The 619-nt window shown below is 36.0% G+C and overlaps 1 protein-coding gene across 1 annotated transcript in view; it reads right to left on the bottom strand.

Moving 5' to 3' along the window:
- Positions 1-235, bottom strand: part of LOTGIDRAFT_204240 (hypothetical protein) — a 16462-nt gene extending 16227 nt beyond the window's left edge. Inside the window, exon 1 of the mRNA XM_009060623.1 lies at positions 69-235. Within this exon, the coding sequence (XP_009058871.1) occupies positions 69-189 (121 nt within the window). The 5' untranslated portion in view covers positions 190-235. The remainder of the gene's footprint in view (positions 1-68) is intronic.
- Between the last annotated feature and the right edge of the window lie 384 nt (positions 236-619).

Consider the following 619-nt stretch of genomic DNA (forward strand, 5'->3'; position numbering starts at 1 on the left):
GGGTCTATGACCTCAACTAACAACTTGCAGCATGCTCATTTGACTTTGAAACTTTTGCTGATAATTACCAGTATAAAACGAGTGTGTCGCTCCATAAATAAGACCTCCAGCTGCTGCAAGTAAACCGAGCCCCGCGCCTGCCGTTCCTTTAAATCGCCCAGCCAAATCACCAAGTTTTTTTGGATCCATGATTTAATGTTGTAGCCGCTTTTCTGATGCAAAGGTAAGATGGCCGAAAACATGTGCAGGAAGTGGTCGTGATCAAAAAGACGTACAAAGTAGCAAATTCTTTTTGGTACCTTATCAACACTCCAAAAGTCAGCTCAGACTATATAGGGCTATCGCTCACTACTGCAGATCCCTAGAATTATAGAAACTTAGATCTTTACTGTTTAATTTCTTTTTTACCCAACATTTGAATATTAACAATTTAATACACTCGATAATACAGAGAATAAGCTTGAGAGACTGGATATGCAAGAAAAAATTCTTATCCGGTTAGATGAAAAATAACCTTTTTTCGCACATTTATAAGCCTATCTCTTAAACTTACTAATAGATTTTAAGGAAATTTTTATCAATTATCATATGACAATTTCATGGAATGAATAAAATCATC

Source organism: Lottia gigantea (genome assembly GCF_000327385.1).
Source record: "Lottia gigantea unplaced genomic scaffold LOTGIsca_43, whole genome shotgun sequence".
NCBI lineage: Eukaryota > Metazoa > Mollusca > Gastropoda > Lottiidae > Lottia > Lottia gigantea.